At 35.9% G+C, this 14,490-nt stretch overlaps 1 protein-coding gene across 3 annotated transcripts in view; it reads left to right on the top strand.

Moving 5' to 3' along the window:
* The window catches only part of HBS1L (HBS1 like translational GTPase), a 73,594-nt gene that overhangs the window by 36,769 nt on the left and 22,335 nt on the right, over window positions 1–14,490 (top strand). For 2 of the 3 annotated variants that reach the window (XM_030853402.2, XM_060283533.2), the window contains 3 exons: window positions 6,810–6,918; window positions 11,308–11,570; window positions 12,042–12,207. In XM_030853402.2, the coding sequence (XP_030709262.1) occupies window positions 6,810–6,918; window positions 11,308–11,570; window positions 12,042–12,207 (538 nt within the window). The remainder of the gene's footprint in view (window positions 1–6,809; window positions 6,919–11,307; window positions 11,571–12,041; window positions 12,208–14,490) is intronic. The other variant, XM_060283531.1, reaches the window with a different exon arrangement.

Raw genomic sequence — 14,490 nt, 5'->3', positions numbered from 1 at the left:
GTTTTAAAGAGTTCTTTCCTTCAAAGCTTCAGTTATATAGTCTTTAAAAATTTATTGATCACTGCCCAGTCTTTTTCAGAATATTTGCCCCATTAACCCTTACAAATGACTTTTCCATGTTATTTTCTCCTCCTTTTTGTTTATTTTTCAGGGTCAGATCAAATCTCATTTCATTTGTTAAGTTGTTCCTAATTACTCAGGTGCATACATAGAATACTCTTGCTTATTCTTTCTACAACTTAATCTCCACAGTGTTTATAATTGTCTCAGAATAGTGTATAAACTCTTTGAGGGACTTCCCAGGCGGTCCAGTGGTTACAACTTCACCTTCCAATGTAGGGGGTGCGGGTTCGATCCCTGGTCAGGGAGCTAAGATCCCACATGCCTCGGGGCCAAAAAAACAAAACATAAAACAGAAGCAATATTGTAACAAATTCAATAAAGATTTTTAAAAAAAATGGTCCACATGAAAGAAAAAAATGTGATTCATACCTTTTTTTTTAATCTAGCTCTGTCACTGCCCAAGGCTGCATAATCTTTGGCAAATCAACTGTTTTGAACTTTAGTTTCTCTAAAGTAAAGTAGGAGTAATTATACCCATTCTGCGTGGTTGCTGTGAAGGTAAAAAAGAGCATATAAAAATCTCCTGGCAGGAAAGTGTACAAGAGTGCCCATAGGAAGTGCCAGGTGGACTTTCTAGAACCCAGCGCTCTAAACACTAGGAGGTGACTGGTATTTTATTTATTTATTCATTCATTCACTTACTTATTTATGGCTGCGTTGGGACTTCGTTACTGCACACGGGCTTTCTCTAGTTGCCACGAGCGGGGGCTGCTCTTCGTTGCGGTGCGTGGGCTTCTTATTGCAGTGGCTTCTCTTGTTGTGGAGCACGGGCTCTAGGGGCTCAGGCTTCAGTAGTTGCGGCACCTGGGCTCAGTAGTTGTGGCTCGCGGGCTCTAGAGCACAGGCTCAGTAGTTGTGGTGCACAGGCTTAGTTGCTCCGTGGCATGTGGGATCTTCCTGGACCAGAGATAGAACCTGTGTCCCCTGCATTGACAGGCGGACTCTTAACCACTGCACCACTAGGGAAGTCCAAGGTGGCTGATTATAAGTGCAGGAAGTAGGTAGAGAGTAAATTGAGGTTATTGCCTTAAGAAGAGAACTAAGATAACTTGCAAAAACAATAGAGATCAACTCATGGTTTCAAAACTTAAACCCTTAGGGGTTGATCATTAAACTCTGTTTCTTGAATGCTTGTTGTGAGTAGAGCACTGTGTTGTGTGCTTTGTACTATGTGGACAGGTGTATGAGGCACTTCTTATCCTCAAAGAGCTAGTTAGTCTAATATTGATTGTGTTGTAAAGACCAAAGGAATTAGTCGAAAGAGCGTAAATCTTGTGGATATGTAAGCAGGGAGTTTCATTAAATTCAGCAAGTCTATGACAATCGTGTGGTGCTAGGGAAATTTGGCTTTGAATCCTTTACAAAGGAATATACATTGAAAAATGTCTTCAGGAAAGGGACCTAGATAACTTCATATTCAAGAGACAGAGCCAAGTAGATTTTGCTGCTTAGATCTTAGCCCCAGGAAGGAAACAGTAGAATTCTGGAAGAAGTAGTCCAGCAAGGGGTAACCACTAGGGATAGAAGAAGCGTTGCTTTAGAGACAAATGGAGTATGAGAAAGGAGAAGTGGACAGGTAGGTGAGCTGATTAATTAAGTACATGCCCTGCTGCTAAGGTGAAGTCACTTCTTTGTTCCTTGGTTTTGTTGTTGTTGTTTTTTTTTGTTTACAAAACAAGCAGGTTGGACTTGATTAACTGGGTAGCTGTTATTTTCATCCAAATGAAAAATCTAAAAGATGATCAATTCTTCATCTTACTAGAGACTGAACACTAATCACTAATATATTAATCACTAATATATGAATCTTCAGAACATGTTTCTTTCTGGTGACCATGATTTGGTGGGTGGGTTTTACATGACTTGGGGGAGGACATTGGTACTTTTCTTTGGAATGGCACATTTTAACCTCCTAGTAGGCTATTTGATTTAAAGGACACCTTAATGGTTTGGGAGTCACAGACACATACATCCACAGAACTAGAAACCGTTTAATTTACTTCATTATGTAGACGAGAAGACGGAAGCTAGTGAAATTAAATGAACTGTTTAAGCTGTAAGGTAGGTAACAGTTAATTAGTGGCAGAGCAGGAATCAGAATCCAAGCTCCTTATTTGCATCCAGTACTCATTCCATATGCTGCCATTATTTTGGGACTTTCAGTGCTCAGTTTCTTGAGGTTGTTATACAGAAAATGAATTTGTTATTTGGTTGGGGAAGATGAAGGAATACAGTAAACATTTTACACTTTTATGTGATGGATATATGTATCTCTTACTGATCCATGACTGATTATTTTAGTTATTAGTTCATTTCTGACCTGTCAGTAGATTTTGCCTGTCATCAGCATGATGCTAGTTACGAGGGGGACTGTGTAATGCGGTTGGATAAGTCAAAGTATGTCACATTGCCATTAATAACAGCTTAATGGAAAATTTACTAAATGTATGTTTTCATTGACTATGGAGAACATCAAATTGAATTAACATATTTCCAAAATAGCCTGAATCAAGGTTATCTCTCAAGTGGAGGGTTCTAGGATTGGAATTATTGAACCCCTTGAAATAGCATGCAAAATTTTGTGTGTGCTGTATTTCTCTGCCAAGAGTGTCCCATTGTTTTCATTAGCTGTTTCAAAGGGGTATCTGACCTAAATAAAAAAGTTTATGAACCATTGCTTTAATGGGTTATATTCAGATCTGTAGTACTTTTTCCTCTAAAAAATACTTTCATTTACATAACCAAATTTTTGAAATACTACATCTTAGGTTTGAGGTTTGATATCCTCTAGATAGGATCACCAGAAATGAAAAATAATATATTTACTGCATCCCCAGAAATATTACAGGTTCATATTGTGACTTTTCTTTGCTTAAAGATCCACCTACTTTTTTAAAAAAGTCAACATTAACAGTATTTCAATGTACTAAATGTATAAGTGAGTCAAGGGATTTTTTACACACAAAATAGAAGGTATTAAAATTAATCTTAATAGGAAGTGGGGATTAGCCCTGTATAGCCTGGACTGAGACGTTTTTATGCTTTATGGTTCTTTTTCCCTGTTTTGACAGAGGCCAAAGTCTGCCATGCCTCTATCAGTCAGGGTGTTCTCCCCACCTACACACACCACTGCCCTGCCCCCTCCTCTCCATCACCATCACCATCACCATCACCATCACCATCACCATCACCATCACCATCACCATCACCATCACCATCATGCTCTCAGTTTCCTCCTTCCTTATCACTCACTCACCTCTCACTCTTTTTTACCTTTGCTAGAACTTTGGAACTGCTTTTATCCTGGAAATCAAACCCCTCCACAATTCTCAATCTGTTTTCCTAGTGTTTTTTTCTACTTCCTTGCCTTACTTCATGTATATCCTCTCAAACCCCAGGGTCTGGAAGGTCAACTTTATTTTCTTTTCTGCCTTTTCCAACAATTATTCCTTCACCCACCCTCCTTCCTTTTCTCCCCTTCCATCTCTGCTCCTTTGAAGTTTCTGTCTTTTGCCCGAACCAGCCTTTTATTACTCTTCACTGCTCTCATCTCCTGAACAATCTCATGGTTACTTTTCCTTATTCATCAAGACTTTGGAAGCTGGCTGACAGTGTTCTTCTACACCCTAAACTCTTCATGATCATAGCTTGTGCATCAATGTGAAAAAACAAGTCCAGCGGCCTGGACTTGCAGTTCCTTGACCCCCTCATTTCCAGTGACCTTCCCCTCTCGTTAGCAATTCACTGTAACTCCGCCTCTTCCAAAATCATGAAACCGCTTGTCCCATTCTGACAACAGCCACCTAGTTGTACTTCTTACATTGTTACCTTTTCTTGACCTTTGGACCCCTCAACTTTCTTTCAGTACATCAGTACTCTTCCTTTGTCATTTTATTTGTTTAATTCAGCTTAGAGCTCATTATTTATCATTTCAATAACTTTCCCCCCTTTTGTTGCCAGTACCTTCAACCACCTTGTTACTCTGCCCTTTTTTTGTACCTGTTGGGTAGAAGCTTCACTCTGAATGAAGCAGTCAGTGTCTTCTCTGTGCGTGTTCCTGAATGGCTGAACCTTGCTGGAAAAAGCCACATGGATAGGCAGATGGATTCCACTGCAGATTCGTTATTGCAGATCTTAAATGGACCCTCAATACTATCCAACGATTCCCCTATTTTTGTGTGTATTCAACTCATTCTTTGTGCAAAGATTATTGAAAACTGTATTTGCCTCACCAGTCTTTTTAATTTTCTCATTCACCCTCAATCTCACCAGGTAACTTGTTGCTATGTTACGGAGAGAATAGAAGCTAACTGTCAGGGGTTTTCATCTTCTAGCTTCTCAACATTGTATGAGAATGTTGAGATCTGGCTTCTATTACAGTAAAAGTGCCCTTCTCCTATTTTAGTTCAGTTTCTACCTGTGCTTTATGTCCCATCCCTCTCTACATTCTCAGAAATTCTAAAATATCTGACATGATCTTTTTTCTTCCTGATATTTTCAGCCAGCCCTTTCAGTTTTATGTTCTCCATCAGATGATGCCATGTTTCCCTTTTGCTACCATTCTACCACATTCCTCCCTTTCCGACCAGATTTTTTTGAGAGGGTCATTAGTCCATATCTACAATTGCTTATCTAAAGCCCTTGGGACCAGATTTGACTCAGAAATCAGATTTTTTGGATTGAGAAAAGCATTAACGTCTATGGTATGATCACCCCAGTGGAATTTGGGGCAGCACCCTTTAATCATCACATTGTTATTTCTGCACTGAAATGTATGGCTTTCCACTTTAAATGGGATAAATAAGGGCTACAAAAAGCTTCACTTTAGTCCAGGTCAGGTTTTGCTTCCAAATGAGTTAAAACAAAAAACCTTAATTTTTCAGAGCTTTTGGATTTTGGAATTATGCGTAAGAGATAGTGGACATGTACTTGCTGCCTGTTTTCTCACCTTTTTTTTAACCCATTCTGGCTTTGCCTTCCCTCACTTCTCTCAGATGGTTCTTGCTAACTCTACCAATGACCTTTATCTAAAGGAATCGTGTCACTAGTGAATGTTTTCAGTCATCTCACTTGACTGAACAGCAACTTCAGACTCTGATGATGCCACTTCCCTTAGCTTCCTGGGCACCATCCTCCCCGGCCCTCCTCTGTCACCTTTTTGTAGGCTCACTGTCCTCTTTCTTGCTGTCCTCTATCTGTGATTAAAGGTTGAATTTCTTCCAAGGCTTTGTCCTGAGACCACTCCTTTTCTTACTCAGTATTCTCTCCCTTGGTGATCTCACTTATGTCAGTGCCTTCAACAACTAATTATGTGCTGTTGAATCATAAATATATGCTCCAGCCCAGACTTCTCCTTTGAGTTTGACCCTTTGTTTTATCTTCTCCTCTCTTTCCCTTCCCCCCACTTTCTTACATCATTTTGTTGGCTTCCAGATGTGTTAGAAAAAGCATTAGGATCTTTGCTGTGGCTTAAAGGTCCTGCATTGCCTGGCCATTGCCCCCCTCTTCAGCTCCATTTAACTATGTTCCCTCTCCCCTCTGCTTTTACTCGCTCTGAAGGCCATGCTGCCTCCTACAGCAGGGCCCTCATACAGCTACTCTCTGTTTGGAATGCTCTTCCTTTCTGGGTAGTTTATTCTTGCTCATTTTTTGTGTCTTCACTTAACTCTCATTTTCCTATGGAAGCACTCTAATTCATGTGCCCTGTCACCAAATCTGATAGTACCGTATACAGATTATAACACTAATAACAGTCGTAATTTTATTTTTTGTGATCAGTTTTCTCCACTAGACTGTAAGCTCTCTCAGTACAAGGATTATGTCTGCTTTTGTTCACCACTATATTTCCAGCGTAGTGCTTGGCATATAGTAAGCAAATAGCAAACATTTTGAATGAATTATGTACATTAATTTATCTTCTCTAATTTTTAAAAGTAATTTCTGTATATATATTTACCAGTGTAGCAATGCGGTTTCCATAGTTTTATGTGGACCCAATCCTGATGGTACTCTTACTGAAAATAATAAAGATACATTCTGAAGAATTTCATATATATTTTTTAAAGGATCAAATGCATAAAAGTCTTACTTTGATCTAGCTCGTAATTTATTCTCCTTCATGTTCTTAATTTACTTTTTCTATGTTGACTTCTTCCCCCGTATTCTGTGGAGATATCAAATATCTTACTAAGTTTAGTATTGTGAGCAAGTGAAATATATGCAGTATCTAGCACAATTCAGCAGACTCTCAACTTGCTCATCAGTTTGTAGGTATCACAATTAAAAATAGTTTAGCCATCTGCTAACTGACTGGACAATTTTAGTATTGTGAAAGGGTGTGGTAGGAGAGGGAGATACAGGGTCTAGGTATAATGTCAGAATGAGGCTCAATGCAGAAACCACCTTGTGACCTCTTAATACTGAAACTTAAGAGTCAGTTCAAAATTAGGAAGAGATTTGGTGGAGGTTAAGCACAGCAGAGTCCTGACAATGGGGGATTTCCCAGAATAGGGTGACAGAAGAATTTCTTTCAGCATTTTAAAATTTCGCTGAATATTTTTTAGAGAAAAAATACGTATAAAGATGTGATTCTGTGAAAATTACCATAATATGTATTTAATGTGTAATGAATATTTCTAGGAATCAATTTGAATTAACTAGACTTTTATATTTTACTCTTTCATTAGGAAAATCAATAGATTCCCAGTCATCTCGAAGTGAATCTGAAATTGTGCCAAAAGTTGCTAAAATGACTGTATCTGGAAAGAAGCAAACTATGGGATTTGAAGTGCCTGGGTAAGGTTTTTAACCCCTCCCCCCTTTTTTGAAATTAGTATTGTCTTCTTGTTAGACTGTAAGAAAGAGAATCTATTTCAATTTTGCATAATATAATCATTGAAGTATAATGGGTCCTCAGTATGGCATAGTACAAAGAAAAGGGGATGAGAAATTAAGCTTGATTCTAGACTTACCTATGTATATTAACCTGCCTCACTGTCAATTTCCTTATACAAATTAAATATAGCTACTTTAACGTTAAAAACCTATGATTTTGTGAAATCTAGCACTGTGAGGTAGGGAATCCTTTGCCACTAGATGGTGTAAGCAAGCAGTGTTTGGGAATTAAATGTAGTTGGTGAATCAAGGAATCATTAATTAAAATTTTTTTACTATTATCTTTAAACTCTTTTAGATTTTCATACTGAATAAAATGGATCAGTATAACAAAGACAAAATATAAAATAAAACTTACCTAGAATTGCAAATATCTAGTGAGAAATGATAATAAGTCATACTTTAGTAGCACTCATTTATTCTTTCTTTTCACAGTCTTTAGGATTCTCTCAGGAGTTTTTATAGACAAGGAAAGTGGGTTGCTTGAGACATAACAGCACAGTTTAAAGACATTAACTTTAATTTTTTTTTTTTTTTTTTGGCCGCACCGTGCAGCATGTGGGATCTTAGTTCCCCTAAAGACATTAACTTTAAACTTCTTTAAAAGTTTTCAGGTTTTTCAATCATTTCCTAAATCTATTATTTATAAATTATATATATTTTGTCTATCAGACACGAAACACTATTATCAAATATAAACAATAGAGGATTTTTTTTCCCCCAATTTCAGGAAATACAAACTCAGCAGCCATTTTTTTCTCCCTTACAACATTCTTTTATGTAAATTAATAGAAGTATCCATGAATCTTGGTTGGGAAGAATGTTAATGATCACCTAGTTCATTTTTTTTGTTTTATTTTATAGAAGCAAGACTTTATTCATTAGATTTCAAATTTAGTGAGGGAAAGAAGTCCATATCTAGGACATAGTAGGCATTCAGTATATGTTAGTTAAATGAATGAATGAAAACGTTAATTTTTAATTTGAGTAACTTTAGCTCGTTAAAATAATTCTGAATCCTGATTCAGTAACAAAAAGCTCAATGTATGTCTTTTCTCTCTGAATGAAGGTTGGGTTGTAAGAATCATAAGTACCTTTTTTATTCTCATGTCTTGAGTGCCATTTAATCCTATTATGGAATTATTTTCATTGAGAGAGGAAAAAATAAATAGAATACACAATTCCTTGTTCTAAGGATTTTATAATCTTATGCAGAAGGTTTAGAAAGCAACATGCAGATGAGCATAGTACAAAGAAAAGGGAATGAGAAAATAGGCTTGATTCTAGACTTGTCTATGTATATTAATCTATATATTAGAAGTAAATGCATAGTTATCTATGTGAATATTTATAAAAATAATGGGTAATAAATGATCAAGAAAAAAATAAATAGTAAATATAAGTAAATAATTCTTAGAAACCCACCTCTATGCTTTACAAGTATAATGCAAGCGTTTCAAAATCTTACAAGACTATATGCTTCATGAGGACAGGGACCATTAATGTTCATCATCATATTCCTTTCGTAGAATAGTTGTTTAAATATTTATTGATCAGAGTCCTTGGAGAAATACATTTTATTTTAAAAATAAACCTGGAAATAATATAAAGGTAAAAGGCAGCCTGTGAGCCAATATTTTGATGTGGCCCTGTGGGAGACGTCATCAGAATGTGAAAGGTCTGCAAGTACAAATGGAGATACTCAGAATGCATATAGTTGCTCAAGGACCAAGCTATATTTACTTCAAATACTTTTATAGGATTTTGGGGGGACATTTATAGTAGGGATAATACTTAGGCTGTTGTTTTGATTTGGTCTCAAGAAAGCACAGAGAAACATAAACACTTTTGAGTCAAGATTTCAGCATCATAGATTTCTACATAGTGTGATTCCCAGTGGCAGCTTATAAAGAAAGAATAATGCATTTCTTAGAAGAAACTGAAACAGCAAACTTTTTCTTCACTAATAGTAAAGATAGTAAATATTTCTCTAGAAAGTGCAGTAAGTAAAAATCATTAGAACCTTGCATAGAGAACAAATAACTCTGTGCTTAACCTCTTCAATCTAAATTATTAGCTTTCCAGTATCATTTAAATAACTCTCAAAGAAAGATTAAGCCTCTAGATTCATGTAGAAATATTCCCACTCTTGGAAAGATGGTTTTAAAAAAAACAGACCGGTCACTTTAAAATAGTAGATAAGGTTACAAAATTATATCAGAAAGCACCTGAAAAAATATTCAACCAACCTATACTTTCTTTTGTACCAGTCAGTAATTATAATCCTGAACCCAGAATGGTCATTTTTAGATCTCATCTTTGAGATTTTTCAAAATCTTAAAACATTAGCTTTTACTTCATATTACGCAGGAGTTTTTACTAAGTACAGACTTTCGTCGATGCTTTTCTAATTACTTTGACCCTTTTCTCTAACATTGTACAGTTTAGTGAACTAATTTGCAGTTTGCCTAAAATTTACTTGAAGGGAATGTTATTATGAAAGTGAAAGAAAAGCAAACCTTTCATGTTACTGAATTGTAAATGAAATAATCGAGTCAGGCCATGTTTTGTGACGCTCTTCCTATCCTGAGCAGGGCTGCCTGGATGGGTGGATGAGCTGAGTTTCAGGCCTCAACCCACTGTGTCAGCCATAGCTGTTCTGCTTTTATCTGTTTTCCATGTTGGAGTTAGCGTGAGCTTTCCTTTGAAGAAAAGCCTCTGTCACTGAAAACAGAAAGATTTGCAGCCAGAGATTGTGATTTCTCTCAGGTCTGATCAGAACCAGGTTCTGTGACGTGACTAGTCATTCTGGTTGAATACTTTCATTGTAATTTGTAGGGTTTTTTTTTACTCCCCTAAATGCAGAGTTATCATGTTTTTGTTTTAGAGAACTAGCTGTGGTCATTCAAATAAATGTTTGCAAATTATAGTTTAAATTTGATTTACTTAACTTGGTTGGACTCTTAAAAAAAAGAATGGGAACATTTTCCACATACTGATATTTTTTCCCTGTAGTTTGAGATGAAGCTAATCTGTCTAAGCAGTGTTAAAAAGTGAACACCAAAGTTGGTTAGTGGAGATTTGCAAAACCAAATAAAATGGGAATGAATATGAGGCTTTTAATGAAGTTGCAAATATAACGAATGTGATTTTTTCCTGAGGCGTAGGAGGAAGGGTCAGTGTTGAGCACGTAAAAACACCCTGAGGGGGAACAATGAATCTGTTTTTGTTATTGTGGGCAAGAAGAAAATATTGGCAGATTCACTGTTCGTATACATTTCCATTAGCTGCAATCCTTAAGTTATTTTTGTAAACTGCTTTCTGTATGTAATTCTTCTCTGCCAGATCCACATTGAGTCACATGTAATTGGTTTCATTCTTAATAACTTGCAATTTAACCTGTTCTTTGTCCTAATTCTGTGTCCTAATTCTGTGAAAGAAAGGTAAGACAAATCGTAGTCTGGTTGATTAGATTACATCCTTTATAGCTATCCATGGCATAGCACTGTTATAGTTTCTATGGAGGATAGTCCAAGAACTATCGAAGAAATAAGATCAGTGTTTACTTTTGGAGGCAATGTCATTGTCAAGGAGGAAATAAGTTAAGCTAGATGGTATTGCTTCTACTTTACATATCTGAGTTCCTCAATAGATTGTAAGCTTTTGGGATCAGTTGATAACTTTTTCATTTCTTTATCTTTTCTTCTCAACATCAGTGCTAGTATATGTTAATATAGTTTTTAGTGAATCAAGTGTTTGTTGAATTAATGAATTAAAACTCTTTTGCCAAAAGTAATAAGAAAATGTACACATTTAGCAATATCTCCCTTAAGGATAGTGTTTGAGCAAAAAAAATTGTAAGTCTCTGTCTGGTTGGAGGAATGAGTTAGGGATAAAACTGATAAAGCTATTTTTTTAGTACTGATTTATCTCCAGGAACACAATGCCAATTTTTACAAAATATCTCCTTTATGCCATCTGTTTTGATAGGATTGTATGGCTAAGCTATGGGCTTACACATTGAATTTCAGTTATTTTATGGGATATTTTCTTCTTATCTTAGTTTTTGGTCGTCTGTTTTTCTCTTGGGATCTTCCATGTATGTATTTGTGTGGTTTGGGTCTAGCTACTTATCATTTCCACCTTAACAGACTCTAGCCACTTAGTGAAGATCATTTTTTGGTCTGCAAGTGTAAGGAATATGAAGAGACAACTTCCCTGCCCTTCTGACATTATAGGATATCAGTCGAATTGTTTTAAGCACTTTATTCCTATCTATGCTTTCTGTAGAGTAACTGCTGAAGAAAATGGTCATATTTTCCACACACCTCAAAAAGGACATTCTAGTGAAGATACCGGCCTTGTTTCTTCTGATGTACTTGAGACCGCTTCTAAATCAGCCCTTCCATCCCACACCATTCAAGCATCAGAAGAGCAGAGTTCAACACCGACACCAGTGAAAAAGTCTAGCAAGCTGAGGCAACAAATAGATATCAAAGCGGAGCTGGAAAAGCGGCAAGGAGGGAAGCAACTCCTCAACCTAGTGGTCATTGGTAATGCCCTTTGTTCCTCTGGATTGTCAGTCAACTGCTTAAGCCCAGAAACTTTCTAGTGGCAGCATGGAAACTCGTTCCACTCTGCATTTCTCTGTGGGTGTAAATAGACATGAAGCAAGGAGGCATTGCATCATAATGTCAAGTTTCCAAGGTCACTCTGGGTGAAATAATGCCAAGTCACTAAAGAGGTCATTAGACTTGGTTGTGGCATTTTCATTTTGTGAACATTTGAAAATTGCCTGTCTCATTGATAATCTTAATTTCCAGAAATAAAGGAAAATTTCCCCCCTTTAAAGAGACATGCTTTTTTCCCTCCATTTAGACATCTTAACTGTTATTTGATAAAAATTGGTATTTATTACTCTAAACACTGACATGAACTATTGAATTACATATTCCTGCAATGCCTCAATGTGAACAACATCTAGAAAATGTATCTAGTATTAATCCTCAATCAATTTTCCTTAGGTCATGTTGATGCTGGGAAAAGTACTCTGATGGGCCATTTGCTTTATCTTCTGGGTAATGTAAACAAAAGAACTATGCATAAGTATGAACAAGAGTCTAAAAAGGCTGGCAAATCTTCGTTTGCATATGCATGGGTCTTGGATGAGACTGGCGAAGAAAGGGAAAGGTAGTCACTATATTTCAAAATTTTCATTCTGAAATGGTATATAGTCTTTTAAATAAGTATGTAAATATGTTGAATATGCATGAAACAAAGCATGAAATATTTTAGAGACTATTTTTAGAAAAAAGTTTTCAATTATCAGGGAAATGTTTTTATTGTAGTTTTCATTGTAGTCTACATACATTTTTTACTCTTCCAAATTCTATGAAAATAGTTTAAAAAATGTTTATTAAAAATTTTTTTTAAAAGCAGAGAAAAAGGCAGTAAAAACCCTTAGCTAATTATTCTGTGGGAGAAGTTTCGGTTGTCACTTCCCTGAGTATATGTCAAATTGTCTTGATTTTGAATGAAAATTATGAGCAAGACTCTTAATTTAAAATTAATATATATAATGTTAATATACATAAGATTATTATATCAGGTTATAAAGGAAAGGTAACTTTTTGTAGTAAACTGTCTTCTGTCTAGAATCAAAATGACCGGTAAATTCAAATTACCAGGCTTAATTCATCTTTATACTTTCTGTACTATGCTTTTATGAGACAGAGTCAACAAACAAGTAATTAAACCTGTCTCCTACCAGGTAGATCTAATCCATTTGGTTACTTCTGTATGTGTTACTGTGTTCAATGCTAACTTTGGTGAGATTTTAGGAGAATATAGATATTCATATACCTCTGGCCAAAGTATTTCTTTTGAAGTCTTTTTAGATATTTCATGTTAGAACTGGTAGGGATGGGGAAGCCAATGGCACCTTTGTCAGGAAAGAAAGAGGACACTTACAATTAAGTGAAATGGCAAATATACCTACTGTCTCAAAATAATAAAGACTGAAGCCCTCTGAAAATCCTGAATCAACAAAGAAGTTACTCTGTTCTCTGATGTCTTCATTCTGAATATGATTAGAGAACATATTTGGATTTTCATACTTTTTAAAAGTATGTTTATTTTCTTGGAGTATTGATATAAGATAATTCTCAATAAAGCAGGTCACAATATTCCTTAGCTCTTCTGGTAAATAGAATTTTATATCATAGTGGTTTGAGTTTTGTTTTGTTTTTTTCTTGTAGGTGTCTTTCTTATTCTTCATAGTATCACAAGCTTGTTTTACAACCTAGTAAGAAAAAATAGTTGGACAGTTACACATTTTGGGAAAATGAATATTGGAAAACAGAATTTTGTATGATATCAGTATTAGAAGACTAAATTTCCACCTATCAGCTTATTAAGCAGATTATTGACATATGGCTTTTTAGTTTTTTTGTACTATCTATTAAGTAGGTAAAGAGATTGAGGACAGTATAATTAAGTTAGAATGGCTTTGTTTGAATTTACTTCATGTGTGAGTTGAGCAGGCAAGTAAGCTAATAATCTATCTCCTAGAATAATTAATAATTTTAGTGTTTTTTTAACAATAAATCTGCTAGTTGGCTGTCATATTTTTGCTGCTGGTAGTTTTCTGTTGCTCAGCATGCTACAATTTTTAGAATATTCCTTTATTCTGTAGGTAGCAGAAGCTTCCATATACATAATGGGAGTTTTAATTCACCACTATATATTCCTTAGTAGCATTTCAAAAATACAGTGAATTGCTTATCCTACCATGTTAAATATTTATAAATCCTCTGTTCTGCTCATGTGTTGGACAGAAATTAGTAGCCTGAGTGACATTTTCATATCCTCTCAGTTACAAATGCAGAGCAGAGCTGGGTCAAAAGAGTATGGTCAAAGCAGTCCAGGGAGGAGCTCAGACTCAGTCTTGGTTCATCACTATTCTCAGGCACTTACTTGGGGATTATTAAAGAGAATTAAGTATCATTTTTGCAAACTCAAATGGCCCATGGTTTCGGATTAAACTAGAATAACTTGACTAAGGAGACCCACAGTTACCTGACTGCTAGGGTGAACACATAATTTACCATTATAATTGTTGGGACACTTTGGTAGTAGAAGGGAGTGCTCATTCCTTACTATGGACTATCCTGGGCAAACCAGGATGAATAATTACCTAGTTTATTGCCCATGTGATTTCCCTTTTTAAATTCCTGCAGTCTAGAAAGACTTGCTACTTTTGTAGACCCTCCTGGGCTTCCTTATATCTGAATCTATGTTTTTGTGGCTAAGAAGAGGCACTGTGTTGGACTCCAAGAGGATGACATGGGATGTAAAACCACTACTGTCCCTGTCTCTCAATTGTTAAAAAATTGTTCATCTCCTTTGATATTTCCTGTTTGCTAAATGTGTAACATACTGACCAGCCTTACAAATGAAAGTTTTATAAGTTTA

The sequence above is a fragment of the Globicephala melas genome, chromosome 14 (assembly GCF_963455315.2).
Source record: "Globicephala melas chromosome 14, mGloMel1.2, whole genome shotgun sequence".
Lineage (NCBI taxonomy): Eukaryota > Metazoa > Chordata > Mammalia > Artiodactyla > Delphinidae > Globicephala > Globicephala melas.
Note: the sequence above shows the minus strand (reverse complement) of the source record. Positions and strands in the feature narration are given on the sequence as shown.